Genomic DNA, 27,048 nt, shown 5'->3' with positions numbered 1-27,048 from the left:
AATCCAGTGTCAAAGTTCAACCTGATCTGTTTTGCCTTTAACAGAGTCATGCTTCCACTTCAAATAAACACATAGCAAAGAGGGAGAGGAAAGGAGGACAGGTTTATTTAAAGAATGTGGGCTAAATTCATAAAGATTTTTTTAGCGGGGAAATGAAAAGTGAAAACTGTTGTAACTCTCCCGGGTGTGTTGTCTGCTCCTGCAGCCCTGCAGGAGCCAGATGAGGCAGGTCGAGCCTTGCTCTGTGCAGAGGAGTTCTCACACCTGTGTGCAGTTTAAGGTGCTAATGACTGCAGGTGGGCAGGTTGTACATTAGTGGTGTTGCTTGCTTCAGCTGTTTTTTCTCCAGGGGGTGAGCCAGCTCAGCCTGGTCCCCAACTACTGCCGCTAATCCCACCAGGTAACTTTTAATGAACCTATTCCCTTCATCTTACTGCCCGACAAAATTAACTCATTCACACAAGAAAACCTGTTAGAAGCTCAGCACTGTGTTTCTTGCTTTAAGTGAATTGACAAAGCTAGGTGTGGCGATTGTTTGTCAAACAGGTGTTCTGTACACACAGATAAAAGTTTGACGAGCGAGAAATTGCACAGATAATTTAGTGAATTAATTGGCATCCTTCAGTATTGCTGTTTGATGTTTCATTTCACCATTACTGACTGTAACCTGATGATAAGATGAGCAAATGTGAGGTGGTGTTTCCTTTTATCTAATCTCTTTCCTGATTTCAACACTATGCAATACACCTTGTACTGTCTTTTGGGGGAAGAAAAGTGCTGTGTGACAATATCCAAGGTTAACCTATGGGATTTAAACTCATGGAAGAATTAAAAAGTAGGGATTTTGAGCTTGATAAATGGGAGATAAGAATAGTGCCCTTTCACCACGTGCAACCTCTTGCACTTCCAAGTGTACACACATAAAAGTTTTATCTATCTGGACAGAAATCAAATAAATTTTGTGGTTGTAAGAGCTTGTTGAAAGGTAGTTTAATAAATTGCACAATGTACACTTTAATACAACACAGGTTTTGATCTCTGTGATCATGTTCTTTTTTTATCAGCGGAGGTGATGGTGGTCAAGGTTCAAAGGTTTTGAAGTCTCATGCTCGTGCATTTTTATGGGTTCTTATTCTCTGTGTTGCCCTTCAGAGCAGAGGAAGAGGATCTGCTGTGCGCACACACCACGCACCTCTAAGGACCAGCAGCAGGTAGGAGAACCTGTTGTATTTCCAATTATGTTGGTTAATTTCTAAACTATCATTAAATTTAGGACCTGTTCTTAAAAATCTGATTATATATGTGTCAATAGATTTGTTGCACAAAAGGTAAAATATTTTTAAATGCACTTGCTTGACTGTTCACAGCTGTCTTAATTAACATCTTTACCTTAATTAACATCTTTACCTAAGTGCAGTTCAGCAGGTTGTCACAACGGTCAAGAAACCTTCCTATGCTTAAAGTAAAATTGCCATTAAAGATGGATTTATGTTCTTCTCATTTCAGGTGTTTGTAAATATTCTGCAGCACTTACTGTCTTTACACTGTACGGGCTGTAATTCTCTCTTGACCTTTTTATGGGTTGGACTCTAACTTGAGTGATTAGGATAACTTGCACAATTCATGTTGACTTTGAACTTGATTTATGGGCACAATATCGAGAGCAGTGTGAAGGAGCCCAGATGCATCACAATGATGTACAGTATAGTTTAGCTTTTAAAGAAACTTGACTTGCATTTGATCAAATAGTAAAGACCTGGACGTCTAAATCTTTATAAATCCACAACATTGTTCTGTATCCCTGCAGACTCTCCACCATGGACTTCATCTTCCACTTCCTGTTCTCCCCACTCCCAACCCCTATAATTGTCTCCTTGTTCGCTTTGGCCGCTGCCGCCCTATTTTACCTGAACACTCGACCAAGTCCCATCCGGTCCCCCACTGACCTCAACTGCCAAACTATGGGTATCAAGGTAAAAGTCAGCAAACTGTAGATATTGTCAAATATGACAGTTAAATTGGTGCATAATCTGCTGCACAATGTCACAGCATCTCTGTTTGAAATCCTTAGGATGGTGCAAGAAAGTCTGCTTTGTTGGAGGATAACAACAACCTGATATCATATTACTACAAAGATGCAAAGACACTCTATGAGGTTTTTCAGAGGGGTCTGAAGGTTTCAGGTAATATCACTGGATCAGTCATATGCATCTTTTACAAAACAAATCCTAATGTTGCCCAGCTTTCTTTTGAGGTTTGGTGAGCATGTTTTTCGTCTGCCTTGATAAAGCTGGGTGGTAGAAATGGCAAAGATTACAATGTTATCAGTTCATGTTATCAGTTCATGTTATCCACAGTTCTGGTTATCTTATTTTGGATATGGATTAAAACCTGATAACATACAAAATGATTTAATTAACCCAAGACCTAAGAAAGTTTTCCAGTCTTAAAGTTGGCATCTACCTGTCCCTTATACTTGGTGGTTAAAGTTTTAAAAAACAAACAAACAAAAAAAAAAAACATGATCCAACCTCAATCTGACTTAACTACTATATGTATGCTGCAGGTTTAAGCTAAACACTCTTTTGGTAGTAATGAATATGCAGAGTATGAGTGATGTGTGTGGATGGTGAAAATGTGCCATTTGTAAGGAATAAATGCAACAAACAGTCATAGAGGCTGTGCTGTTCATACTTCATCTGTATAAATCCAAACATGTTAATTTCAAACACCGGTACCCTTTATAAACATTAAAAGGTGTAACAGTTTAAAACTGATATCATAAAAAAAGTTAAAGATTTGGTAACTAAAAACAAAAGAAAGCTATGTAAATTTAAGTGTTCATGTGAAGTTCACTGGAATAAAAGGGGCTGACTACTGTGTCGACAGCCCTGTTATATGCTTTTGGGCACGCCCTCTTCTCAACAACGCTGACAGGTGTCTTAATTGCGGAAGGGTGACGTAGAGCGAGGACTTGCTAAAGAGGAAATCACAATAAACTAAATTACTAGTCAGGCTCATAAATGGGATAACTCTTGTGCTGAACACGGCATAAAATGTGTAGCATAAAGCATTCATGCTCCGTTTAACGAGACAGTTTTTCCAAGCAGGAAAAATGCTTCTAAAGGGAAAACTCAGAAACTAGATGCTGCTTGGTCCTAAAGCAAACAAGTGAAAATGAAAAACTTCTTGAGTATATGCATAAACTAGTTAACTCTTTTGTACTAGATGGATATTGATTGCATTCCTTTAAGCACCTTGACAGTGTTGTGAAACTCGCGTTAAATCTCTTGTTGTTCCAGGTAATGGACCATGTTTAGGCTACAGAAAACTAGGAAGACCATACCAGTGGCTGAAGTACCGACAGGTAAAAGGATCAGCATCTGGGGGGAAACATTAACACCGGTTGTGAATTTCAGTTCATACTCACTTTTTTTTTTTTTTTTTTTTTTTTTTTTTTTTTTTTTTTTTTCCCTCTCCAAAAGGTGTCTGACAGAGCAGAGCACCTGGGATCTGGGCTTATTCATAGGGGTTTGAAGCCAAACTCCAACACCTTTGTTGGTATCTTTGCTCAGAACAGACCTGAGGTCAGTGAAGTTTAGATTTTTTTTTTTTTTTTTTTTTTTTTTGTCTTTTCAGTGTGATCAACATGCTGCAAATGTCTTACTGTTTCATTGGTCACTTGCAGTGGATCATTGGTGAACTGGCGTGTTACACCTATTCAATGGTAGTTGTTCCCCTGTACGACACGCTGGGTCCTGAGGCTCTTGTGTTCATTATCGACCGAGGTAATTGGAGTTTCTCTTTGAATCCAATTCTGCTAATTAGAGCTGGGTAGAAGTCCGGTATCTCCCTGATCCCTACAGGGATCTGTGACTTTCCATTAATCTCTTTTCTTTTTCAATGTGCTCCTTCAAACATATTTTGCTTTTGATTTTCTGATTTAGTTCTGAACAATTTATTATAAGTGACATTAGATTGAGGCATTTGATTGTCTCAAATTGTACTGGTTTCAATTTGAACAATAGCCCTCTAATTTAATGTGAGTCCAACTGATGTTTTTCCTCGGTTTCAGCTGAGCTTTCCATAGTGCTTTGTGACAATCAAAAGAAAGCAGAAACACTCCTCCAGAATCGGGAGAAAGGCCAGACTCCAGTCCTCAAAACCATCATCATTATGGACTCTTTCAACTCAGAGTTGGTCGAACGAGGAGAAAAGTGTGGTGTGAACATTGTATCCTTGGAGGAAATGGAGGTAATGCCCGCTGAGCACAAATAGTGGTTACAGATGAGTCATTGCTTTTGTTTTGTCCTCGCTTGGGAACGAACATTTAGGATCTGTACTAAAACTGCTAGAAGACACTGAGCATTATTGAAAACATGCTTTGTTTTTATTCTCCAGGCACTGGGGAAAAGTAATCCTCAAAAGCCAATCGTAAGTTTCTGATACAGCCATGTAATGAAATTCATTTGAGTCTTAAAAACGTTGCACACTGTTCTGATGAATTGATTTCATGTTCCAACAGCCACCGAAGCCAGAGGACCTCAGCATTGTTTGTTTCACCAGCGGCACAACAGGTAATGGTTTTACTTAAGATTATCAAAGTCATTTCCTGCAGGAATTAATTCATTTAGGAAACTTAAACTTGATGAAAGTTGAATCCAAATTTTAATATAACAAGACAAAGTGGCAATGATGAAGGTGATAATTAGCCACAATATGGGAAGGATGGCAAACTTGGTCTTAGTGGGGGTGGGAACCCTTTGGAAGGATTGCTATAAAATTATTTTGCACCAAATTTGGTGACTCACTGGACTTCCCATGGGTACAAACATGAAGTTAACATTTGTGGTTTGAAGTAAAATGTGTTGACAGCTGTTTGAGGGGAAACTTTTAACCCCTTTTTATGAATATTATGTCGCTAGCAGGAAGAAATGAGGTGTTTATTATCCTGACTGATCCTATAGCAACATCAAATGTTTTCTAAATGTACATATCTCGTTAGCCTGCAGCCAGGATGTATATTTGACAAATAATTGTATTTGCTGGGGGGGTTGTTTTTTGGGGGGAACCTGCACCTAATGAATTGCTCATAAAATGACTCAAATCCCTAGAAATGTTGCCAAACAATCTTTAGGAAACGTGCCTTGGTATCATGATGGAAGCATGTAAGGAAAACATCATGTTCTTCCTGGCCTATTATTCAAAGCAGTTGTGAAGGAAATGGTGTGAAAACATTTTGGGAGAAGTGGATAGCACTGCGTTTGATGTTTAGGCTTTGAAGGGTAAATAATTGTACTCATTTGTCAGGAAATCCCAAGGGAGCAATGCTGACCCATGAGAACGTGGTTGCCGATGCTGCAGGTGTACTCAAAACCATTGAGGTACATGAAAAATGGAGTTTTTTTATTGATTTTTTTTTTTTTTCTTTCCCCATTCTAAATGTTGGGAGGAGAAACTCGTGCAAATGAGTGAAAATTAGTGCTGACAGAGCTTTTGTGTAAATGCAGGTATCGATTATTCCAAACACCCAGGATGTCACCATTTCATTCCTGCCATTGGCACACATGTTTGAGAGAGTCGTGCAGGTAAGGTCCAGACTTGATCATCATTCAGAAAGTTCTCTTTAGGTGTGCTAACTTTGTTTTGTATCTTGCAGACAGTGGTCTTTGGTGCTGGAGCTAAGGTGGGATTCTTCCAGGGTGACATCAAACTGCTGCCAGATGACATGAAAACACTGCAGCCCACCCTCTTTCCAGTTGTGCCTCGACTTCTCAACCGTATCTATGACAAGGTGGGTGTATGTGTTTAAGCTAAACGGCTCACATTCCTTTTAAATCTACTGCAAAGAATTAAAATAACACAGCACAACTCCAGTTTGATTGATATCAAGTGCACAAATTTTCTTTTTGACTTTTAGGTTCAGAGCGGAGCCGCTACACCTTTCAAGAAATGGCTATTGAACTTTGCAGTGGAGAGGAAATATGCAGAGGTGAAGGATGGCATCATCAGGAAGAACAGCATATGGGACAAGCTCATCTTCAACAAAGTCCAGGTACTGCTTCTGTTTGAATAGCTGTAGTTCTCAAGGGACGCACACCTAATAAAAACACAAGCAGCAGAGTAAATTACTTGTGTGCACTCACTGGCCACTTAATTAAGTGCAGCTGAACAGCTGCTTAAGGCAAACATCTGATGAGCCAGTCACATGGCAGTAGCCATGCATTTATGCACGCAGTTCAGTAAGTCTTGCTGAAGTTCAAACTGATGATCTTTAAGGGGAAGGAAGGTGTTTTTTAAAAATTCTGTGAACGTGGCATAATTCTTGGTGCCAGACAAGACTGCTCTTAGTATTTCAGAAACTGCAGAAATGCTGGGATCTTTTTTTTTTTTTTTTTCTCCCTCCCCCACACTGTCATCTTCGGGATGTAAATGGTCCAAAAAAAGGATCATTCTAAATCCCGTGAGCAGCTGTTCTCTGGGTGAAAATGCCTTGTTAATGTCAGCTGTGAGCTGATAGGAAGGAAATGGTAAGTCAAATAACCACTCAATACAACCAAGCTGCACTAGACCATCTCTGAACACACAGCATGTTTAACCTTGAAGCAGATGGGCTACAGTAGCAAGCAACAGTCCCGTCACTAAGAAAAGGTATCTGAGGCTACAATTTACACAGAAATTACCAAAATCGGACTGGAAAAAATGTTACCTGGTCTAATGGGTCCTGGTTTCTGTTGCAATGGTAGGCTCAGAATTTAACAGAAATAACATGAAAGCATGGATCCACATTGTCTTGTATCAACAGTTCAGGTGCTGTAATTAAATAGTGGATATTTTCTTTGCACGCTTTGGGTCCTTTGTTACTAACTGAGCATTGTTTATACATCACAGCCTAGTTCTTGTGCATCCCACAGCTTCCAGCAGAATAACACACAATGTCATAAAGCGCAAATCATCTCAAACTGAACATGACGGTGGATTCACTGATGTCAAATATCCTCCAGTCACTAGATCCCAACCCATCCACCTTTGGGATGTGGAACAGGATATCATGGATGTGTGACTGAAAAATCTGCAGCAAGCTTGTGACACTGTCATGCCAATATTGACCATAATCTTGACTAGACTGTATGGCATAAAGAATTAAGAAGGGGATCCAACCCTGTACTAGCAAGGTGTAACTAATAAAGTCACTGACTGCATGTTGAATTGTCAATTGGTAATTCACTGTGCAAAAAGGGGACACGGTTCATGAGGAAATGGTGATGTTTTGGGATTTTGCATTCACGGGGAGGACCCCCTGATCTCCTAGTTGGTGTAACCTTCCCCTTAAATATTCAAAAGCTGCAATGCATTCACTAAAAGTATATGTGCTCAACCTTTCTTTTAGGACTCTCTAGGGGGGCGTGTGAGGGTCATGGTGACTGGAGCGGCACCCATATCTCCCTCTGTTCTCAAATTTCTCAGAGCTGCTCTGGGTTGCCAGGTAATAAACACTTTAATCCTGTGTGTGTGTAGTTTGTATTCAGATTTCTGACTCAGGTAGTCTCTTGATATTGAAATGTACTATAAGATGGTGTTTACTAGACTTTCAAGGGCTTTGGTACATGTTGTTTTCCTGTAAACATGCACATCTTTTTAAAATAACATCATTAAAAGTGAATTAGGTCAAGGAACAGGAGGCTCCACAATGGTATCTTACAGATTTAAGATTACGTGATTACAGTGTTCACTTGTTTTATTGGTCCCCTTAGATCTTTGAGGGGTATGGTCAGACAGAGTGCACAGCCAGCTGCACGTTCACCATGCCATGTGATGCCACTGCAGGTACATGGCTCAGAAGCATGCTGAGTTTATCATTTTTGGCTCTTATAACTTCCCACTTTTCACTGACATTTTGTGTTTAAATGTTATTTTCATCTTAAATATTTGGCTTCAGTGTTGTTTTTTGTTCCTCCTCCTACAGGTCATGTTGGGGTGCCGTTGCCTTGCAATTTTGTGAAGTTGGTGGATGTTGAAGATATGAACTACTTTGCTTCAAATGGTGAAGGAGAGGTAGGTTTGTTGCATTTCAGACAGTGAGGCTTTGGGATATTTAAACCTGCAGCAAGAGCAGTTTAATCTGAGGTAAGTTCAGTAATTTATCTGAGCATGTTCTCAAAGAGTGAGTAAGTCTTTAAACATCATCACTTGTCTGAAAAGTAAATGGACTAAGTTGTAGCCTATAGTTAACCATATAGTTCTGCATCAGTTTTCTCATGAATTAAAACGGGTGGGTGGGCAATAGTTTACTTTGAACTGGTTTTTGTTTTTTGTTTTTTAAAGGGGAAAAGTGGATAAATGCATGGATGGGTTAAATTAAAAAAAAAAAAAAAAAAAAAAAAAAAAAAAAATTGAATGTCCTACTAATCCTGTAATTTCATTACTTTTTCTTTCCAGGTCTGTATCCAGGGCAGGAATGTGTTCAAGGGGTACTTAAAAGATCCAGAGAGGACTGCAGAGGCCTTGGATGAAGAGGGTTGGCTCCATACTGGAGACGTTGGGAAATGGCTTCCGGTAAATAGTCAAGCCATTTTTAAGTCTGACTAAAAGTACGACCACATGCTGTCCTTCCATGTACCCATCATATGGAACACAAAGTAAAGTTTAGTAGAAAAGAATGAGGTGGAATCAGAGTTTAAGAGCTCAAAGGCTCTTATAAGTGAGCTACTAAATTAGTTTTGTTTTTTTTCTTTTCACTGCTTGCCCCGGAAGACATGATGGTTACACTGCCTGACAAGAATGTAGGGGATTTCTTGAGGTTCTGCCATTTAAAAGGACCAGACTGACCTTGAGGAAATGTGCTTGTTCTCTTGCATGTTAAGTTTAGTGAAGACATCCAGCAACTCATTTATCTGTCAACTAAATGTAAATCTTGAGCAAGTGATGGCTGACTTTTTGAAAATACTGGGGATTTAGGGGGAAAGTTGCATCTGTTTTAATATAGGGAGGGGAAAAAAAAGTTGTTTGGGTAAAATTAAATCTAATAACATACAAGCTCCTTCACTTTAGAAGTACTGGTGAACAGAATGGGTTTGATTTTTTTTGTTTTTCCTGCAGGCTGTAGCTTTTGGAGTGGTATTGGTTTTCAATGAACTCTTACCAAGAAACCAACATAACTTCCATTTAAAAATGTTTACTTGAAGCTCAGGAACAATGCTTTCCCAGATGTGGACCATTATTTTAATGAGACGTAAGGACACACAACAGTTCAAATCACACTCTCCTTCTCTGATCTGGCCTGTCTTCTGTTTATGGCAGAGTGGAGTTCTCAAGATTATTGATCGGAAGAAGAACATCTTCAAGCTGGCTCAAGGAGAGTACATCGCACCAGAGAAGATTGAGAATGTGTATGTACGCAGTGCACCAGTGGCACAAGTGTTTGTGCATGGAGACAGTCTACAGGTAAATCTTTGAGCACCTTTGCCATGTATATACAGTGGATACAATTCACCTAGACTACACTGCCTTCTTTGTTTCTAGTCTTGCCTGGTTGCCGTTGTGGTCCCTGATCCTGAAGTCCTGCCAGGTTTTGCTAAAAATCTTGGCTTCCATGGTTCCATTGAAGAACTCTGCAAGATCCCTGTAATGTTTTTGTCTCTTGCAAGTTTTGTAACACAATCGTATAAACTTGAAATGACTTGCTGAAAATTTGTTTTTGTCTTCGTCTGCAGGAAGTTAAGAAAGCCATTATTTCAGACATGACCAAACTAGGAAAAGAAGCAGGACTCAAGTCTTTTGAGCAGGTGATGACTCATCCTTTATTACGGAAATGAAACGGCTGTCTAATGTCTCTGGAAGTTGGCTGTTATCCACATTATCAACACCTTTTTGGAGGTTTTCTGCACTTCTCAGTAACCTGGCTTTTATCACCCTCTAATGGTTAAAATGTCCAATATCAGCTCATTCTTCTCATGTGCCCCAAAATGTCAGTTTTCTTAATTACTATAGCCTGTTAATCCTTGGTTTACAATATGTGCCATAACTTCAGAAATGTAACATTAATTTGCTTTCTTTCATGGCTAACGTTTTCCATTTTACTTACTCATGCAGGTTAAAGATGTGCACCTCCATCCTGAGCAATTCACCATTGAGAATGGCCTGTTAACCCCCACCCTTAAAGCCAAGCGGGCTGAGCTCAAAAACCTCTTCCAGTCACAGATTGACCAACTTTATGCTAAAATCCAGTAACCGGAATAAACAACTTGACTACTAGTCTTTTTTGTCTTATTTTCCATTATCTGTTAAACTTTATAGAATGGTGACTTAAACATTGGTTTTAATGCTGCTTTTTTTGGGGGGGGGGGGGTGGTCTTCCTTTTTTAAACAACATTGTAGAGCACTGAGATGATGCGGTTTTGTTGGCACCAATTCACTTACGTTATAGCTCAAGTGAATTATCAAGTTCCAGTTAAAGGTTGAAAGGTCACTTAAGTTGAGGAAATGGGTTTGGTGAACTTGGTAGACTCTAATAAGAATAAACTGGGGGGGGGATGCATTATGGAAGGTGAACTGAAAACAAAAGCAAAACAAGCAGTGTATATAAATTCATGCCGCCGCTGCCTGACTCTGAGGCCTGTTTGTATGTGGTCTCCAGGACTTCATATCAAGTTTGATTACAGATGAACATTTCTGCTGTGGCTCAACACCGCCCTCATGTGTTGCTTTCAAACATAGCAGGAACAAACACGTGTCGTGCTTCAACAGCTGTATTAAAGGGCAATCAAGTGAATCATTTCCAGTCTATACATCACAGCTTTCAAGAGTTCAGCAGTAAGAAACACTGATTTCAGCAGCATTAAAAGGTAAGGTAGGCAGAACACTGACACTTTAAGTTCACAGCTAATTTATATCTAATTTGTTGTAGAAGTTGAAGCAGTGCTTTTGCATTTCTTTTTTTTTTCTTTTTTTTTTTATTGAACCCCTTTGTGGATGTATGCCAAGATAATCTGAATTTGTGTATATTTTGACTGACTTGTAAACATGCTTGTCAGATAAGCTTAGCACAGAAAGAGGGAGAACAGGAAGTAAAAAGGCTCTTGGAACTCACTTTAAGATGTTCATTATTAAAAACCAGTATATTTTCCTGCTCCAGTAATACTTTCCACTCTCTCCTACCCAAACTATCCATCCTCTCCACTCTTACCTCTCTCCCTTTCTTGTGTACAATTCTCTTCCTCATCGACTCCCTCCTACCTTCTGTTCTCTCGTTTTCTCCCTCTTCTCCACCCTTCTATTCTGTACCTTTCTTTCATACTCACCTTTTTTTTGTTACCTTTCTTTCACCCCCATCTCCCTCTTCTTTGACTTCCTTCACTTTTTCACCTCAGACTGTTTCTTCGCTCTTGAGAACAAAGGGCGAGGATGTACCCCTCTCTACCTACCACCAAGCAGGTGTTTTCAGGTTGTAGGTTTCAACCTGAAAGCAGAAATATCACATTTCTAATGTGATCAAATGTTAAACACTGACCTAATTGTGATCCAAGATGCCTTTATTGGTCTGCTCCATATGAAAAGGTCATGTTGTGAGGAAGTCTTTCCCTGCAGGAATCAGGAAATTACAGAGTGAATAAGAGGCTTGAAAATGAAAAATGAATTTTATAAAGAAACATCAGTCGAGAGGTTTGAGGTAACGGGCACCATTGTTTAAATAAAGAATTATTGAATTTACTTTGCATATTTTTTTTTTTGTTCAAAGTCAATGCAATCATTTGCTTTTATTTTATTCTGAAATGTAACAATAGACTAATCCTTTCTCGGGCGAATATAAAAGAATGAAAACAAAGCGCAGCATGTGTCTGCAGGGCCCATATTTATCGTAAGTCTCAATTAGTGATTGACACATTGTTTTCAAAACAGCCTTTGCAGTGCTAATGTAGGTACGCAGGTCCAAAAAAGCTCAAATGTTTTTCTTTGTTGTTCTTTAAGCAAACTGTTACACTGTGCAGAACCATCAGGGTGAAACTGTGTTCATTTAGCTTCCACACGTTAAGTAAAAACTTCTGTTTTCATTCTAATGACTTAACTTGGCAGCAGTAACGTGTTTGCATTTACTATTCACACTCCTGACTATTAATCCTATGCTTGGAAATTTCTCTGTCTAAATCTTTGTTCCATGCATTCGCTTATGATGTGAACTTTTTGATGAGCAGGGTCTCAACACATTATGAAATTCTCACATAAAACTGGTATGTCAGGAGTGCTGATGTGCTTTTACAAAGCTTGGTGGTAGAAATGTCAGCAAATCTATTCTGATTGAAATAAAGTTTCAGTTCCTGAAAAAACATGATTGCATTAGAATTTGGATCATACTGATCTCTTATCTTTTCAAGCCCAGAGTTTATTTGCACTAATTCCTCTTCCTGGTGCAAGAAACTGATTTCCCCATAAGGAATTATGTTGAGACAAAGAGTCTGGTTCTTTTAAGGTTTTTATAATATACTTTAGATTTTTATGTAGTCGTATATTTAATAGTTGTTTCAGCAGTTTGCTTGTTTGTCCTTTTAAAACCATTAATTTGAAAAATTCTATTATAGCCACACAAATTTTGAAATGGTCACTAATTTAGAAGATGGCCCATCATATTCACCTATTTTTTTTCCTTATCCATGAAAGAACTTGATCACTGGCTCCATATTTCTATTTTTCAATAAGAAAGGGAGGTGAATTGACTTTAGTTATTTATTCATAATTTAGCTCCTTATGTTGTGTGTGTGGCTGTGTGATTTCCTTTATGGATCTTTATTCTAGAAAATATTTGGCTGATTGAAAAATAATGAACACTTTAAACATAAAACACCAGAATTTATTAATATAATGTACAACAATGTGCGCCTATATAAATAAAATAAAATGAATGAATGAATGAATGAACAACCCAATGGGCTTTGAATGGGCTTTCCTATATTTTATACAAATACATTTGATAAGTATCATCCATTATTTGATTTCAATTTGCCACATAGGACGTCTGGGGAAAAAAAATCACATTAACTTAATCATTTATTTCCAAATTTCTGGCATCTCTGAAAATATATATATTGAATATTAGTCCTAAAATAATATATATGCGAGTTTTCCAAACGTGTATTCACTGATATTATCGCCTGCGCCATATTTTTACCAATGCATACATAATATGGCAAGCTAGGATACTGCAAATGATTATGGTGGTAATGCTGCCCCCTTGTGTCGGGTCTCCTTCTGCGTCGTCTGAGCGTAGCTCCAGGCTGAATCTGCATACCGCTCCACCGCTGCACCTGGACTTTTTACCGTTTCCGAAGAACTTACACCGCCCCCTTCCTGCTCCCTGGCCGCTTTAGGGACTCCTTGGAGGTGCACGTTTAGTGAGAAAGTGAATCTGTAAGCAAATGTCACCTCTTTTTAAGCGACTATTTGGACTCGGGGTGAATTTGTTGTAAATAAACTTACCTGTGAACCGGACCAGCTGCGCTACACACCTTCTTCAATATGGCTTCTTCCGCTACAGGTGATCACGAAGATCAGGTAAGTGAACTTTTAAGTTGCCCCGCTGCTTAAAACAACTTCACAACATAATGAAGGAGGATTTAGCACCTTGTTGGACCTGTTGTCGTCTGTTTGGACTGTATTTGCAAATGCAAGGAAAGTGTTGTTTACTCACGAAGCACAACTTCTTCACTGTTGATTTAAAGTTTTATTTTCCTCAAAAGGAAAGTGGAAAAACAACAACAGCCATAAATCAAGCGAGGTGTTGCATCACGTATCTAAGAACTCCTTTGATATCCAAATAGTTGCTTAAACTCCTGGTTTAAGAGTTAATCCGTATCGGTAACACATGCAGGTCATTCCTTGTGTTGACAGTGCTGATACGATTCCATGAAATTATTACTAATGCTTAGTCATCACTTTTGTCCTGCTATCCTCTCACATTTCCTGTTAGATATGCAAAGGAGCTGCAAATATTGCAAAAAAGGTGAACGGAAACCGTTACTACTTGAAACGATAGTGTGAATTAATCCCTATTTCGAAAATATGACGTGACTTGCAAAATATTTTCTTGTGAAGCTCAGTGAAGTACGGTTTGCACAGATACCGTGACCCTTTTCATGGCTTTATACACTTGGTGTTTCATCCCAAGAAACGATAAGGACTGAATTAAAACTATATTAAATGTATATGTTTTTTATTATTTTATTTTTATGTAGAGTATCGCCGATACTGCAGATTTTAGTGGTTCATGCAGACTTTTATGGTGTAAAAATATTCTCATATTCTTTATCTATAATTACTAGAGATGCACTGATACATCGACCTATGGCACTGGCAGCAGCCAATATTTATCTGTTATGTAATGTAAATTTTGCACAAGTTCAATATATACATTAAAATGTGTAATTAAGGTGTAAAAATAATTTGAATAACATTGGATATTTATTCAAAATAAGGGTTTTACACACATTATTTTGAGTTGCTTGATACAACTATGTTGTTAGGGTGGAATAATGTGTATTTTGGGATAGTGACATGATTCTTGAAGGTTGCTGGTGGGTTCTGTAGAGCAGTGGCAAAACTTGAAAAGGTGCCACACAAACTGGAAATGGAGTCGCTAGACCCATCTGTCAACCACTTGCCAGTCCACTGGGAAATAAACTGTTTTTCTTGCTTTTTTGGGGGGCAGTCAACAACCACCTCTGTTACTGGAGTCTTATCCACTTGACCCTACAATGTCACCATGATTGACACATGGGCCAAATGGCAGACAAGTTAAAGCCAAGTCAAGGGGTTAGTGGTCGCGTGACAGCGAAAAGGCCACATTGTTATTCTAAACCCCACTGCTGCTGCAGAATTTCACAGGTGGTGCATCACATATTACAGACAGATGACAAGCTGAAGAAAAGAGCAAACATAGGGTCTTTCTAAGGTGTAGGTAATTTGTGCTTTGCAACGTGTGCCGCAGACAGTGCTGAGAGTTTTGTAAACAGCAGACATCAAACTACTCTGCTAGACAACTTATGTTATGACATAATCTCTGAATTACTCCAAACATTGCTTTCTGTATTAGGTTCATTGTCAGTTCGTAGAGGACAACATAGCTGCTGATGAATTTGCATAAGTGCACACTTGAGGTGACAGTGTCTGCAAACACGTTCCGCCTCAGACTGTGTGAAAGTCCCAAAACCTGACCCAGTGGAGGAATGTGTTTTGCATCAGACAGAGTAATTAACAGGCTTCTACGTGTCCCTCTTATCAGTACTGACATAGTTACTAACCCGGCACAACTGATCTGCAAATATCATAAATATTTCTGTTAGTGCAAGCGTCTGAGCTTTAGTTTGACTTGCGTGTGCTTGATTGAGACTCTTTTCTTCTCTCTTCATATACGTGTTAGGTGTCTTTCCCATCCCAGGGCTAAAGGTGTCACATTCGAAAGGTGACCACTGAGGAGCTACATATTACTAAAGTATCAACACTATACTGATGTTTATGGTCAATTTTGGCAGATGGCATACACGAACTTAATGGACTGCATTGTTTTGTTGTTGAAGAAAATGTTGCTGGCTCCTTAGAAAGATGTTACTTTTATCAGACTTGAATATTTCATTATAAGGAAGTTAGATATGCAAATTTAAATACTGACACTGTTGTAAAGCATGCCCTCAAACTGGATTTTCCTAATATTTTAAACACTGTTAAAGAACAACAACATAAAAAGACTTCAATAATCTAGTTACATTAGTTACACCTTGCTAGTAGTGGGTTTGACCTCGTTTTGCCTTCACAACTGCCCTAATTTATCTTAACTCATCTGCCAGCCTCTCTCCTGATGCTTGCTCTATGATGAGTTTTGGTTCTGAATTTTTGTTTTCTGTCTTACCCTTCTAGTTGTCTTGTAACCTGAAGGCTATTGACGAGTCTTGTTTGAGCAGTCCTTGGTGGCATGCAGGCTAACAGTCAACATTGTGTGATGGCATAACAAAAGGATATAATCTAATAATAGTTAAACCATTATTTAAAATAAATAAATAAATAAATAAATAAATGTATCTAAACTGATGAAATCTGACCTGCTGACAGAAACAAAAATCAGCCTTGGTTCAAACACCTTTTCAGAAACAGGATTTTACAAACTTAAAACATGAATAAAATGTTACATGTTTTAAAATGATCATAGTATTATGGAGTGATACATTCATGAATGCTTTTTAAAGGAATTCACTGAGATTTGACCTTAACTCCTAATATGTGCATGGCCTTTTATTTACATATGTGTTATATTATTCAGTTCTACTCATGTCCTTTGTACATTTTTAAATATTTGCGAACATTCCTGTGAAATACTGGAAATAGTAAAGCCTTTTTTAGCTCTACCAGCTCTCTTCTTTCCATTGATTTCTTTGTGCATCTGTCTGTTTGCGGTGCCACCTATCTGTCCATTAATGTTGGACCACAGATTGTGATGGGAAATAGAAGGCTGTTCAGTTTTGTGAGTGGTGCTAGTAATAACTGCCTGTTGCCAAGGGGCAGGAGGTTTATTGTGGCAGAACAAACAATGTGAGACTACACCTATGTCCTGCTCAATAGCAAATGGACAACGTGGTGATTACCCTGCAGCTGCAGCCTGCAGAGCTGTGTGTGTACTGGGTGGTCTGATGAGATAAAAAGACTGGCAGTAGTGATATTACTGTCATCTGTCTCACAATCGGCTTTATAAGCTAATGCTAGATTTTTTGGTCCAATGACACCAATGAGATTTGATTAAATTAAAATGCTGTGTTTGAGTTGTTTCTGTTTGGAAAATAGTAGTTATAATTTTCTGCAGCTTGTGGAGGGGAAAAAAATCTGATTGAAGAAGCTAGAGGAGGTGGCTAGGAAGAGGTAGGTCTCGGCTTCTCTGCTTAGGCTGCTGCTCTCGTGATCCGGCCCCAAAGAACCTCAAGAAAATGGATGGATGGATTTGAAATAATGAAAATTATTTGGTATTTTAATGTTATTATTGACAACAAATTGGATCAATGGTGAAGTGAAGTGACAGAAACTTGTGTAAAATGTTTCTTTGGCTACATACAGCAATTACTTCCTCAGACATAAACCTGTAAAATTAATATATTTTTTGTCAAAGCCGCAGGGATGTGAAAAAGAGCCACATGCCACTGTGGAGGTTTGAGGGTCCTGGACTTTTCATTTAAACAGTAAGCCTTAAATCATCATCACTGTTCTTTTGTGAATCTGATTAAGTCCTAGTTTAATAAAGGCATTTAGTTTGTTGACCGGATTTTCAGCAGTCCTCTGAAAGCCTAAGTTAGAAGAAGATAATGCTTAAAATTAGTGAAGTGGTAAGACATTAAAGCACATTAATGTTTTACTATTTAAATGGCTAAATTACCTCCTCAATGTTTCTTGAAGTTCTTCAAAGGCCTGGTAATGAACTAATCCAGGGGTAGGGAACGTTAGTCCTCGAGAGCCAGTGTCCTGCAGGTTTTAGATATCACCCTGGGTCACCACACCTGAATCAAATGATTAGTTCATTACCAGGCCTCTGGAGAACTTCAAGACATGTTAAGGAGCTAATTTAGCCATTTAAATCAGCTGTGATGGATCAAGGACACATCTAAAACCTGCAGGACACCGGATCTCGAGGCCTGGCGTTCCCTACCCCTGAACTAATCATTTGATTCAGGTGTGTTGACCCAGGGTGATATCTAAAACCTGCAGGACACCAGCACTTGAGGCCTGGAGTTGGAAACCCCTGTATTAATGCATACGCAATGCAACATTCAAGTTGCATATCCATCTTCCTATCCATTAAGTGATGCATATCGAAGACTATAATATAAAGCCATACCAAAAAGGATTTAATTACGATGCTTGTTACTTTTTACTTTGGCTCAGGCCAACACACCTTTGGGTGCCTCGAAAAATGTTAAACACCCCTAAACTAAGAAATCTCAGAGGATAGAAGAAATTCCTCTGAAATAATTTCCCTAAATGATCGACTAATCTGTTAACTGAATAAGCAGTTTTTGTGGAAGAATTTGTGTTTCCTCATCCCAAGACCACAGCTTTATGCCACGGACTGATGAGTCTTTCAATAACGTTCCCACGTTCGATGAAATGAAATGAATCAGCAGCAAAGCGGAAATTCTTCACTGAGCAAACTGCTAAACATTAACAGACTCAACCTCGGTATATGAAAGGATATATTAAGCAGTTTTGTATGGTTGTTAAACAAAACAGGAATTTTTAAAATGTTACTCTGAATTTTATAAAATTATTCCTGTCTTTTCTTTTAAATAAACCCCATACATGCACATAATCAGTCTTGTAATTAATGATTAATAGCACTAGTGAAAGGTCATGAGACCAGTAAAGGTTAACTTAGTCATTGTACACATTTTCGTTTTTGTTTAATTTATTCTGCATGAGTCCTTTCGTATGTCTGATTATAATGAGAAACTTAAGCTGACTCAGCTTGCTGCAGGGGAGGGAGTGAGCTTACCGAATCACTTTCTCTGGCTTTCAGAGCTGGGTATTGTAATGAAACAAGTAAACATGACCTCAGTTGTGGTGAGGTAATGTCAAGTCATTGAATAAGTGTATGTTTATCCATTAGTAGTTTGTGTTACCACACTGCAGTTATGTTTAAATACTTGCTTCAAACACAAGCTTCAAACATATCGATGGATTTATGTCGATTTAGCGGCAAGTTTTATTTACACTTCAATGTGAATGACTAATGGCTAATCGGTGTGCGTACATATGAATTCTGAGCTTGCTTTTATGTGTGTGTGTGTGTGTGTGTGTGTGTGTGTGTGTGTGTGTGTGTGTGTGCAAATCTGTGACTAGCTGAGCCAGATACATAGCAGGCCACAGAGAAACAAACCAGAGCCTGTGAAACCTGAATGGTAGTCATTCAGAATCAAAGATGGAAGGAAAGATGCCAGTGTATAAATTCCTGGTGGGTTTGTCAAGCTGCATTTGTCCCTAACTTTGAAGGGACTGAGGGGTTGTACTGGTAAAATGAAAGTAAATGCACAATAATTTTGAAGTGGTTCTTGCCAAAAACACAAAACATGAGGAGAGGAAACAGAAATAAGTGAAATTCACTATTCTTACCTGTGTCTCTCTGCTAAAAATACCAATTAAGAGCAAAAAGGTGAAAAAAAATCATTGTTAAAAAATTAAATATTCATATAAGAAGAAAAATCTAACTTTTGCTCTTCCTTTATTATTACCAATCTTTTTTCCCCTCAGCACACTAAAACCAGATAAACTGCAGCAGTTCTCACTTACAGCAACCTGATAAAATAAAATAATGTTAAAAAAATCTCCAAATTTGCTATAGGTTCTATTATACTCCAGTGCTGTTTATCCACTAGGAGACGGATTAAATTGTAATCATCCCTGCATGTAAACAGATGCTTAAACAAATCTTCCTTCTGACCTGCTTTTGCACACTAAACAGGCACCATAGCGACGCTCACGAAGGTTACAATATTTGATTGTTCACTGACCTTTTCGGCTGCTGCTTAGCTTTGTGTTTTTTTCTAAAGGTGTTCCAGAAAAGCACCCGTCTGATTGGTTTGTTAAAAAGAGAATTAATAGTAATGGCTGAGGCCTCTGGTGATGTAAAGTGTGCTGGAAATAAAAAAAGCTATGTAAATATAATAGTCTATTTTATGTACCAACACTGTAACATGTGCATGACTAAATGCAATAAATAGATGTGGGTATGATCCTGATCCACAAAGTCCTGCCCAACTTTGGCAGTGTGGGTGAAAAGTACAAGTTGGAGCAGCTCATGTTGGTACCTCTCTACAGTCTCATTTCCAGCAATGAGATCAAAGATGTTGCTGTCATGGACATGCAAGGCTGTGTCGACAGCTCAAAACTGGTATGCTGTCAGCATCATGCTTGCCAGTAACCCGGCTTCTGTCAACTTCAGTCAGATGCGGCATGGCGGTACTGATGAGTGTTATGCATATACTGTTGTTTTTGTATTCTGAGACTTCTGGCTTGGCAATGCAGTAAACTGAAGCAATTCTTCGGTCTACAAGTGAGTTAATTTGTGTGCGGGAAGCAAATGATCAAGCCCACTATTCACTGAAAGCGTCCAACCAGAGCTGAAAATGACTCACAGGAGACATTTGGGTATTGTAGTAGATGAAAATGATCTGTTGAAAAATTGATGTCTGAAAAAAACGTTCTCACCATACTTCCTATTAGGAAGGCAATGATGACAGCAAACTAAATTATATTTACTTGTTTTTTTGTTTTGTGTCACATGAATCGTAAACTGAAAGTTCCTAGGTGTTGTGATATAGAGATAAAAAGCTAGTAGTTTTTTTTTTATTAGTAACAATTTCTGTTTTCACCTGACGAATAAATAAATAAATAAATAATAACAAAAACAACCAAAACACTTGTAAGTTGAAATTGGTTGTTTTTAAAAATTTCCCAGTGGGAAATTTCCTTCTTTCTACCAAGTTTATGAGTTTTGAAATGCATCACATTAATTTGTTTTCCTTTACACAAATCCTTCTCTAAGGAAAGAAAGTACATTGATGTCCTCACTGTTATTTTTCTAATTCAGAATCCTGTGAGAGATTATTGCATTAAAAAAGATCTGTCTCTAGATTACCCGTGTAAGTGCATGGGTAATTTGATATCATGAAAACTCTCCCTGCCAGAGTATTGTTTGGAAATTACAGGTGACTCATGAATCACATTCATTCAAGACTTCCAAGAATACTTTTTTGTTCTATGAATATCATCTATGACAATTTTTACAGCAGCATTTTCATACTGTTTTACAAAAACTGTCACATGGTTCTGGTATATAGTAAATTAATGTTATAACACTGTACATTAAATCCCTGGCCTTCCTGGAGCCTAAAATTAAAAATCTATTACAATTGATTGCAGAACAGAAAGTTTCATTTTCTACAGCATGGATATGGACATTACTCACTTATTTCACAAAAGGATAAGAGTGTGATGGTAAAGTGCAGATTTAAAGCTGAGTGAATGCCGACCCCGACCCGGCAGCCAGGCCCTGAACTTGGGATTTGTGTAGCCTCTAGGTTTGTATTGTTAAATCATAATTATGAGACAGTGCGTTTCAGGTCATTTTATGCACGAAAACATGAAAGCAATATAACAAGTAGTGTAACAAATTAATTTCTCCTGGATGTAATTAAGTAACACACTGCATTATTTTTAAGAAAAGTGTTCAGTGTAATATGTGTATTCGATTTGTTTTTGTTTTTTTTGAGTGATCACACCAACAACGATCACAACTAGAGGGGAAATACCTCCAATGTGCAGAAATATTTGACAACACAGCATGCAATGAATTTGCACAAATGTAATGCCTTTAATATGCTGCAATGGTGGTTACTCTCAAAGCAGAGCCAATGACAACCCAGTGAAATCTGATAAGAGAACTGATAAAGAATCAAATCAACAAGTGATATCAAAAGTGGAATTAAAATCACTAAATTCTTATCAATTCCCATCCATAGTCTTAATCTGTAGCATTCAGCATTACAAACAAAGCTTGTATTCTGCTGGCGCCTATAAAATGCGGACACGAGGTTATAAAAGTGCAATACACATTAACCTGGTTTATTCCGTTTGGTTCACTCCAAAGCACAAAGAACTTTAAATGTTAAACATTGACAAAATTAAAAGAAAAAGTGTTCTCATTTTAAACAGATGTGTTTACATGCTGCAGCATGGTGTGCATGCTTAAAATGCGGAGCTTCAAAAGTTCTCCGCTCTGTTTTGATTTTATGGTGCTAAAGATTAAAAAACAACCCACAATAAAACAGACAAACAACTATTATTGGTTTGTAACTAACAGCATCAGAATCGGTTTGCAGTGGCAGAGAAAAGATCGGTTACTGTCTGAACATCTGCACATGGAAAGGAAGGGTGAATGAATGAATGCATACCAGTGTAGTAGCAGTAAATACTAACAGACAGATTTCTCAAACACTCACTCACTCAGAGACACTACATGCAGGGTCACTGCACTGACTGACACCAGAGTCTTATACAGCAGAGACTGAGTGCTTCTGTTATATGTATCTGAATTGGCGAACATGTGACAGCTGCCCCTCTGTCGCATGTGTCTGAACAGAACGTGGGTGCTTGGTCACTGAATGTCAGTGATTTCCATCCATTGTGATGTGAGGTATGATGTAATCATTTGTACAAATATAGGTGGACGGAAGTATTTGGGATAGCATTCATGTTAAAAATCATTTGATTGAACTGATTTGGCATTGTAATTTTGCCTATTTAAAATGATTAGAATTTCTTTTACATTTACATTTATTTATCTATACATCCATCCATTTTCTGGCTCTTATCTATCTTATTGTAGGTCTTGGGGCACAGCAGTGTAAGCACAGATCATCATACTGCTAATAATTTACAGGGGGGCACACACAACAGCCTCATTTCCACTAGTACCTACTCAGCACGACTTAAAAGATTCAAATTCATACACTATTAGAGGCTTCAAAATTCTCCATACCATCCAGAAGAGTTTCAGCTTGATGAAAGAATAATTATGAAATAATATTTGTCATTGGATGTATATTAAAAACTGAAGTATGGGCCAGGGGAAAGCAGCTGAGTGGTCAGGATCCAGCTCTGCTCTTGTCCCTGTGCCGCTCGCCGGTCTTGGCGATGAGACCATTTTAGGCGTGGAACCATGTCCTTTTCTCTGCCATCGGTATTGTGTGAGAGCGCCGAGTCTCGAGACAAAGACGAATTGTAAATCAGGGGAGGATGGAAAGTCTATCTCTTTGTGGCTTGTGTTTGTGTGTCTGCTTTTTCTCAATAGTTGTGTCTGTGTGTGTGTGAGAGAGAGAAGGATTCCTTCTCTTCTGTAAATGAGGCTCTTTTACTTTACAATTGTTCATTGACCTTTTTTTGTGTGATGCTTAACTTTGTTTTTTCATGCATCTTCCAGAAAAGCACACGTCTGATTGGTTGATAAAACAGAAAGAATAACACCTTGAATAAACAATTCCTATATTCTCTGTAGCCTTTAGTGTTGTAATATGTGGCAGCTTGTAAGGGTGTTAAAAACTGGCAGAAGAAACTGTAAATATTTGAACAGGAGGGAGAAGTTCAGCCACTGCTGACTCTGTCATCTATATAAAAAGTTTCCATCACTCTAGGAAAATTATAGATATTGCACAACTCAGTCCCCTTATTTTTGATGTAGTCATTTTATGTTGGCATCGTCTGCATGCTGTGAGGTTTTAGTAATATTACACTTCTTATTGGTGCCTGCCCAGGTTGCTTTTAGGATGATTGGTTGCTACCAGACTCAGACAATATTCCACTGCTCTGCCACAACCGAGGTGACTTGTCAACTTGAGATGTTGCATTTTGTGCTGATATAATTAAACTTTTCTGTAGACTGATGTGAATCCCCCCCCCCAGAAATCTGACTACCTAACATAGCAATGTATACAACAAGTACTTTGATTGGTCCACAGAAAAGCTGCATCAACATGCAAATCATAAACCGGGCACACTGAGGGAAAGCGATTTCTTCTAGAAAGAATATGTAAGACTCTGGCTTGTTTTGGCCTGCTTATAGTGCTAATGATGCCCTGCAAGCTGTAACATGTCCCTTCAGTCACGTCAATTATTAGGTATTGTTAATCCCTGGCTTTCTTCCACTCTGTCTTTTTACCTGTCTTCCTCCAATCACCCCAACCGGTCGTGGAAGATGGCCTCCCCTCTATGAGCCTGGTTCTGCTGGAGGTTTCTTCCTGTTTAAAGGGAGTTTTTCCTTCCCACTGTCACCAAAGTGCTTGCTGTTCAGTCATATGATTGTTAGGTTTTTCTGTTTTCCTTGTATTATTGTACGGTCTTTACCTTACAATATAAAGTGCCTTAAGGCAACTGTGGTTGCAATTTGACGCGCATATTGTTTTTTTATATATATATATATATATATATATATATATATATAAATAAATAAATAAATAAATAAATAAATAAATAAAATAAAATTGAATTGAACTGAATTTGGAAAGTTGTTTGTTTGGGGGGGGTCAGAAAAGCCCTACTCTGTAGGAGATTAGCACTTTTTTCTAGATTTGCTAAAATTAGAGAAGATTCTGTAACCTGGTGGAGAATGAAGGAAAATAGTTATTTTATAATGAGCTGAATATTAGTTTAATGACAAATTATTTTTGTTTATGCTGTCAATTTTAGTAAAAAAAAAAAAATGCATTTGGGGTAGATTGAGCTCCTCTTTACTATCTCCAGTACAAACCACCAGGATTGATGACTCAGAGCTCAAATCTTTTATGCTTCCTATCCCGGACGAGCCCCCACTTTGTTATGTCCCCACATGAAAGCTAGGCGAAGAGGGTGGGGGACAGTAACAGTTGGATCCGGGTTGCAATGAAAAGAATGCCAGGCAGAGATATTTAACACAAAATAAAGCTTTATTATGATCAATTAACTCAATATTCATATAAACAGTAACAACAAAAAGAGACAGCAACGCTGCTTTAATGATAAATCAGACAGGCCAACCCAAAGAGATGGTGACCACTTCAACAAAGAAAACAACTATAAGGCTTCAACAGAAAAAGACAGCAACGCTGCTATTAGCAATAACCAGGCAGGCCAAACAAAATAATGGAGGCCGCCGTCACTTAAGCAAAACCACTGCTCGGTTAAGAGCTACTCACAAAGAGCCATGCACGGTGGGGCTGGACACACACAGCAGGCCTTTTCCACACCTAGACTGGAAACACAGACTGACCAACACAGAGGAAAATCCACCAGAAGCCTCTCCCACATCCACACTGCTCTCCTCCAGCTTATATCACCTCTGAGGGTAATTGGTGGTCAACAAGGGCAGATGAGCAGCAGGTGTGTTCTAAAGGAGAAGGCGGGGCAGAGAGAGACAAGGGGAGGGGCAAGAAAGAAGGAGGAGGAGAGGGAGAAGACAACACCACGCCCACACACTCCCACAGCCTCACAGGATGTAACAGTATGATAAAAGTGAATTGACAGCAACATATATGATGATGGTCGTACCAAAATGTATTTTCAAAGCCCAGAGTGGTTCACCTAACAAAAGTCTCAGAGTTTTATGGGTTTGTCATTGAGAACTCCTTACACATTGGTGTTGTTGCCATGGGGATTCATCTTTTGCTGTGGCATTGCCTTGGCAACCACGTGTGAACCCGGACTAATTTCCTCCTGGCTGGTCATCACCAAGATTCCCTTCAAAGATATAATTAATATGCAGTATGTGTCACTGATAGTTTGTATGGGAGACAGCTGAAATAAAGTCAGCTTATTTATTCCGTTCTTAATTTGAACATTAAAGGGGTCTGTATGGTCCAAACTGTAGTGTTAAGCTACTGTTTTCTTTATAGATACACAAAAGTGAGGAGAAGTTAAATGTAAAGACTATAGTTGCAAAAGTAGATAGGAGAGGAGGTAAGGGAGATGGAACTATGGAGATGAAAGACAAGAAAAGCAGATATAGGAACAGCTCTTAAGCTTACAGGAAAGACAGGTACTTGATATTAGAGAGGTAAAAGAATGGAGGAGGACTTTTTTCATTGGTACTGTTTACATGAAACATTGATCGTTATCAGGTTGCTGTGGTTGGGCTGACATTCCTAACTGTCAAGCAAACGAAACTGGTGAAAGCACAAAGGCAAGTTGTGCCTGTGTGAGGTTGTTCCTTACATTTAATATCTCTGCTTGGAAAATTTCTGTCTATGGAGGCCACAGTAACCTGAGCAAAACCTCTATGTGCTGTACATTGTTGCGCTTTGTAAGCTAAGACATTAACTACAAATTGAGTTTTGTTCTTTTAAAATTACTTGAGCTCTCTTTTTTAAAATGGATTTCACAATTTACAATTCACAGTTGCAACAAGTTTCCACCTGTGCTTTTGGCATTAACAATTTTTTTTTTAGGGAGGCTGAGGGTGAAACAGCATATGAATCAGGTACTAGTGTGTACAGTAAGTACATGTGGCGGGAAAAGTGTGTGCATAAATTTTATCACAATTCCAAAATATTTTTAGAAATACTGTATTATGATTTTTAATGTATTAAGCCACAAGAGGACATTCTTCGCTGAGCTCAGTGAGCAGTGAAAAATTGCAATTGGAAGTGATACATTTTAATTAGTAAACTGTTTGTTATAAGGTGAAAATGACTCGAAGTTGACAGACAAAGCTAGCACTAGCCAGACTCCAACTTGTTTAGCAAGTCTGACTCATAATTCATTGTGATAGATAAATTTAGTAGTAAATACACTTAAAAACAAACCCTAGTTGCAGGAGACACTGAACAGTTGGCTCCTTTGCATGAATTTGTTTATAGCTGAACACTAAACAAACCAAAATGTCATGTTACTCAAAGTGTTCATGCCTCTAAAATGGATAATTGAAAGACAAATTGATAAAACAAAGATGTAGTGAACAGGGAAACCAGAACTATTTTTGTGTTCCCAGCTGCAAATGTCTTAAACAAGTATAGTTTCCAGTTTAAAAAAAACAAAACTTTTTAAAACTATGTTTTGAGGCAGCCTACACTTTCGGAGACTTCGACATGCAGTTTAAATGTACAGATAACCACTGAATTCTATGTTAATATAAACAATGCTTTGGGTCAAGAGACTTTCTCCTGGAAAGACTTTGGTTGCTCAATAATTCACTTTAGCTAAACTTGTTGAGGTTGTATTTTCCTGTTGCCATATAAATAAAATTCAAATGAAAATCAAATTAAAGCCATTGTTCACAGAAAAGGGAGCGCTTGTCTGTAGCTTAGTGTCATGTCTGATAGTAGATTGTCTTGCAACAATAAAATTTATCTATACAGAAAATCCAAAGAAGGAAAACTGCTTAGAGCTAATAAAGTAACTGCCATCAAACTTTACAGCATCACTTTTGCATGTGGTTTAGGATAGATGTTAGCTTTAGTTTCCATGCTGATGAACATGCAGTGGGGCAATCTTATATTT

General features: G+C 38.3%; 2 protein-coding genes across 3 annotated transcripts in view; both read left to right on the top strand.

The window, feature by feature from the left end:
* The first annotated feature begins 247 nt into the window (after nt 1–247).
* acsl5 (acyl-CoA synthetase long chain family member 5) lies at nt 248–10,254 on the top strand. Of its 2 annotated transcripts, none has more exons than XM_003448674.5 (22): nt 248–400; nt 1,153–1,211; nt 1,808–1,973; nt 2,072–2,183; nt 3,303–3,367; nt 3,486–3,587; nt 3,689–3,788; nt 4,076–4,254; nt 4,402–4,434; nt 4,526–4,577; nt 5,311–5,384; nt 5,511–5,588; nt 5,660–5,794; nt 5,921–6,055; nt 7,391–7,486; nt 7,755–7,827; nt 7,967–8,055; nt 8,440–8,556; nt 9,301–9,444; nt 9,523–9,624; nt 9,714–9,785; nt 10,093–10,254. In XM_003448674.5, the coding sequence occupies exons 3-22, from the start codon at nt 1,818–1,820 to the stop codon at nt 10,228–10,230; spliced, it is 2,052 nt and encodes a 683-aa protein (XP_003448722.1). In that variant the 5' UTR covers nt 248–400; nt 1,153–1,211; nt 1,808–1,817; the 3' UTR covers nt 10,231–10,254. The 2 variants fall into 2 exon arrangements, with proteins under 2 accessions (XP_003448722.1, XP_025765403.1); XM_025909618.1 differs by having other exon boundaries at nt 288–400; nt 1,065–1,211.
* A 3,140-nt stretch (nt 10,255–13,394) lies between these two features.
* LOC100703272 (ankyrin-3) overlaps nt 13,395–27,048 on the top strand; it is a 178,870-nt gene continuing 165,216 nt past the window's right edge. Inside the window, exon 1 of the mRNA XM_019362289.2 lies at nt 13,395–13,545. Coding sequence (XP_019217834.1) covers nt 13,510–13,545 — 36 coding nt within the window. The 5' untranslated portion in view covers nt 13,395–13,509. The remainder of the gene's footprint in view (nt 13,546–27,048) is intronic.

This window comes from Oreochromis niloticus, linkage group LG8, assembly GCF_001858045.2.
Source record: "Oreochromis niloticus isolate F11D_XX linkage group LG8, O_niloticus_UMD_NMBU, whole genome shotgun sequence".
NCBI classification, from domain to species: domain Eukaryota; kingdom Metazoa; phylum Chordata; class Actinopteri; order Cichliformes; family Cichlidae; genus Oreochromis; species Oreochromis niloticus.
This window is presented reverse-complemented; position numbering and strand designations above follow the sequence as displayed.

Bases quoted from the DNA above. Each gene is read 5' to 3' on its own strand.
- acsl5 (XM_003448674.5), top strand. From the start codon at position 1,818: ATGGACTTCATCTTCCACTTCCTGTTCTCCCCACTCCCAACCCCTATA. The intron at 5,795-5,920 runs GTGGGTGTATGT...TTTGACTTTTAG, and splicing joins TCAACCGTATCTATGACAAG to GTTCAGAGCGGAGCCGCTAC. The intron at 8,056-8,439 runs GTAGGTTTGTTG...TTTTCTTTCCAG, and splicing joins CTTCAAATGGTGAAGGAGAG to GTCTGTATCCAGGGCAGGAA.